This window comes from Vigna radiata, chromosome 1 (genome assembly GCF_000741045.1).
Source record: "Vigna radiata var. radiata cultivar VC1973A chromosome 1, Vradiata_ver6, whole genome shotgun sequence".
Taxonomy (NCBI): domain Eukaryota; kingdom Viridiplantae; phylum Streptophyta; class Magnoliopsida; order Fabales; family Fabaceae; genus Vigna; species Vigna radiata.
In genome coordinates this window covers 26,037,172-26,041,237 of record NC_028351.1, presented here as the reverse complement: position 1 = coordinate 26,041,237, position 4,066 = coordinate 26,037,172, and the positions used below count along the sequence as shown (strand labels likewise).

General features: G+C 31.5%; 1 protein-coding gene across 9 annotated transcripts in view; it reads right to left on the bottom strand.

Moving 5' to 3' along the window:
- Positions 1-2,409, bottom strand: part of LOC106771179 — a 23,594-nt gene extending 21,185 nt beyond the window's left edge. For 4 of the 9 annotated variants that reach the window (XM_014657137.2, XM_022786792.1, XM_014657147.2 and 1 more), the window contains exon 1: positions 1,975-2,409. Coding sequence is in view for 2 of the 9 variants with exons in the window: in XM_022786795.1 (XP_022642516.1) it covers positions 1,975-2,034; positions 2,138-2,220 (143 nt within the window). In the remaining 7 variants the exon portion in view is untranslated. The remainder of the gene's footprint in view (positions 1-1,974) is intronic. The other 5 variants (XM_022786795.1, XM_014657129.2, XM_022786803.1 and 2 more) reach the window with 5 other exon arrangements.
- Between the last annotated feature and the right edge of the window lie 1,657 nt (positions 2,410-4,066).

Sequence of the window (4,066 nt, the reverse complement as noted above, 5' to 3'; positions counted from 1 at the left end):
GTAAAATAATTAAAATAAAAATTGTATAATTTAGAGAGAGAGTAAAATTACAAAAGATTATATATATATAAATTATATTAGTTCTAAAATTTAATTTGAAGTTTTGGACTAAGNCTAAAATTTAATTAAAGTTTTGGAGTGGGGCTAAACCCACTTTAATCCTGACCCTAACTCACTTGAGAGGGGGTTTTGGAGGTTAGGGCTTTTTTCTGGCCCCCTACTTAAGGGGCTTCTTAAAATAGGGCTTTTTCAATAGTGGGTTGGGGCTGGCCCTGAGGCCATGGGTTAAATTGACACCTCTAGTAATTATATAGCACCAGCCCCACAGTTATACAATTATTCATAGACAACCCCACCCAATGTGAAATACTAGCATGTATACATTAACATAACTCCCGGCAGCTTCTAACATGTATTACATTCCTAACACAACCACTAAATTCATAATTTAAACCAAGAAACATGCCCTTCAGGTACAGTTCTGATTTTAGTAATGAACAAGGTACAAATAGATCAACAACATGATAATTCCATCACCAACAAAACATAAACATAGTGAACAGCTACCATTGGTGGTTGTAGGGCATAGTTCACTAAACCTCCATAAAATCAAACCAGTATTTAATTACAATCAGATTAGAAATCAAGGTGCAGATATAGTCCCTCCCTTAAAACGTAACATTTTATTATCACTCAGCAAAAGACTCATTTCAGTTTAAACACCAAAAACTTAGTCCCTTGTCCAATTTCATACGGTTCACCTCCTTAAACCTTCAAAATTGAAACAGATCCCAAATACTAACTGGTTTCAGTGTCAATCATGCAGACCTATAAGTAGTTTGCTTTTAATCTTGTCTATTGTCCTATTTACATACATTTAATTAGTTTTAACCAGTAGGTTACTATTTAAACAGGTTAATGTCATCTAACCAGTGAATACAGTATATAAACATCTCAATCGAAATATCATAGAGCAAACAGCGATCAAACAGTCACTAGACTCTAAAAAGGACGTATCCTAACAACAAAAACATTACAGGAAGCACATACAAGACCAACCACAAGGAAAAAGAATACTTAAACGAATACGGGACAGTGGTCAACATTATGATTTAGACCCTATAGCAACTAAACAGAATGTACTGAGACTTTACCGCAACTGAGTAATTGACACAGACCTTATAGCATCTATACTAATAGATAGAGGATTTATATCAACTAGACTGTTGGCATAAACTTGGTAACACCACACGCACTGAATTAGACACTTAACGACACCATACTTACTTCATTATTATTAGATATTAATGCACCAAACTACACATGGAAAGACAAAAGACAAAGGCAAAAGGATTCAAGGCAAGATAGTTCATAAACAGTGTAGGTATCAAGGTCATACAACAAGGCTAATCAAGAATTCAATTAATGAAATACTTAACTCAAAACACAACTCCCATTTCTCTTTCAGAACAGAGCATGCTTGGAACAGTTAACAATTTGAATCAAGAATTATCACAATCTCAACCGATAATTATATCCATGATAATTCTAATCAAACTGCAAAGGGAATCGCATAAACACGTAACTTGTTATGTAGCAAAACACATTTCATCACAAGGCAGATATTGAAATCGTATCTAGCTATGTAGCAAAACAACATTTCCTCTCAATCGATAATTATATGATTATTTCATATAATCATATCTGTTGTCCAAATTCATACATCTTTATTCATTTTCTTATTATTCAAACAGAAGGAATTCCCTACTCTATCAAGATTACATGAGGCATATAATGAAATTCAAGCATAAACCCCTGCATTAATATATACCAACCAGAAACGAAATAAAACCGCATTCCCTTATCCAAAAAGAATACCCAAAATCTACTCCCAATTCAAACATCGCAAAGAGGAAACCTAGATGCTTCAACATATTCAAACAACCAAATAAAACAAATTTCACCGAAACTTACCTTAATCTCAATTCCAATGTTCCCAAACCACACCTCCCGAACAACATCTCCCGAACCACACCGTTACATGCCAATCAGAATCAAATTAGGGTTAAATTAGGGGTTTTCTAGATTTTCAATTTTAGGGCTTTATGAATGAACGATGAGAGAGGGTGTTACTTACCTAATGCTCTGACCGTCACCGACAACGGCAAGATGGACTGACGGCGAGAAAGAGTAATGACGACAGGAAGTGAAAGCCAGCATTGTAGGATAACCTTTCACGGCGAGATGGACTCACGGCGAGAAGAAGACAACCGTCCACGGTTGCACGGGCGGACGCGAAGCACTGTGCGAGTGATTGGAGGAGTGAAGCTGGCGAAAATACAACACGAAGAAAGGGAAATGACAACGAAACACCTTCGAGCCACCAATGCAAACTTGATATTGAATACTGCCACGACTATACGTCCACCTTCGAGCCACCAATGCAAACTCTACACGTAATTATGAAAAAAATTTCAATTTTCATATAAAAAATTGTGTCTAACTCAATTTTATAATGAATGGTTTGACTTTTGTAGTATGGAGATACAATGAGCGATATGATGATTCGTTTCTTAACCTTAATTTTGTTTTTTAACTTTATCTTTGTGTACTCCCTCAATTCAAATGGTAAGTATAAAATGATTCAGTTGAAATCTTTTAGTCAAATTGTTAAAAATATACTATAACCTGATTGTTAATATTTTTTTTTTTACTACTTAGTAAAATTTAAATTTAATTTGATTTTACAAAATTTGGTTTGTCATTTTTGAATTTAAGACCTAATTCCATCTCTACAAATATATTTTACCACAAATAAATTTCCTAATAAAAGAAATTAATCGAAAAATAAAAGTTAAAAATTAGAAGCATATTTGAAGTCAAAAGATACATCATTATCAAATGAAGAAACGTGTTTCATTTGAAGAACAACCTTTTGCAACACATTATGAAAAAACATTTAAACCACAATTGACAGAAGTTCTAGTAAAGACTCCCTTGCTTCAAATTTGAAAAAGGAACACAAGAAAAATGTCAGGCCACCTTCAAAAATTAAATAATTGATTCATATAAATGAATAATAAAATATATGAGAGTAATTTATCATGTTTCTTTTAATAATGATCAATTTGTTATTGCTACATAAATTTAAACTTTATTATTGAGGGTTAAATATAATTTATTTTTTAAATCTTAATGCGAAATTAAAATTTCTTCTTATCTAAAACTTTAATATAATTGGTCTTCAAATTTAAAAAGTACATGAAGATAATAATTTTTATTCAATTATTTAAATTTTTCTGAGATGTTAAAAAGTGTTCTTTAGATTATATTAAAATAAGAACCGAAAACAATTTAAATATTAATATGAAACACATTTAATACCTAAAAAAAATTAACTATTGAATTAAAAATAATATATTCATTTATTTTTAAAGTTTGAAACCAAAATATATCAATATTTAGAATAAAAACGAATTTTAATTTCAAATCAAATTTTAAGAACTAAAAACATATTCACTCTTATTCTTCTTAATTATCATTGTTACAAATCCTATATTGCATAATGTTCATTGCTATAAATTTTACTTCTATCATCATGGTGAATGATTTAGTATAGTATAGTGTCAATTCAAGTTTGAAATATACATTTCTTTATGAATAGAGGGTGAATAGGTCAATATCTATATAGTAAACATCAATATTTCAAGAAGATATTGTTGGAAATTCCACGTGGATTATAGATAAGGCCAATTTATAATATATAAGTGGGGTGCAGACCTCACCTTATAAGCCAGTTTTGTGGGGTTAGGCCTAAAACCCACTTCTAATTTGGTATCAGAGTCATGGTTAAAGTCTATCCTAGTGAGTTCTAAGTGGGCATTTCTCTTTCTATTCCACCTGTTGTCGGGCCAGTATTGGACCACCCAATTTCTACTATCACGCACGAGATGTCTATACCTCAACGTGAAGGGGGTGTAATGGAAGTCCTACATCGACTAGAGATAAGGCCAATTTATAATATATATATATATATATATATATATATATATATATATATATATAT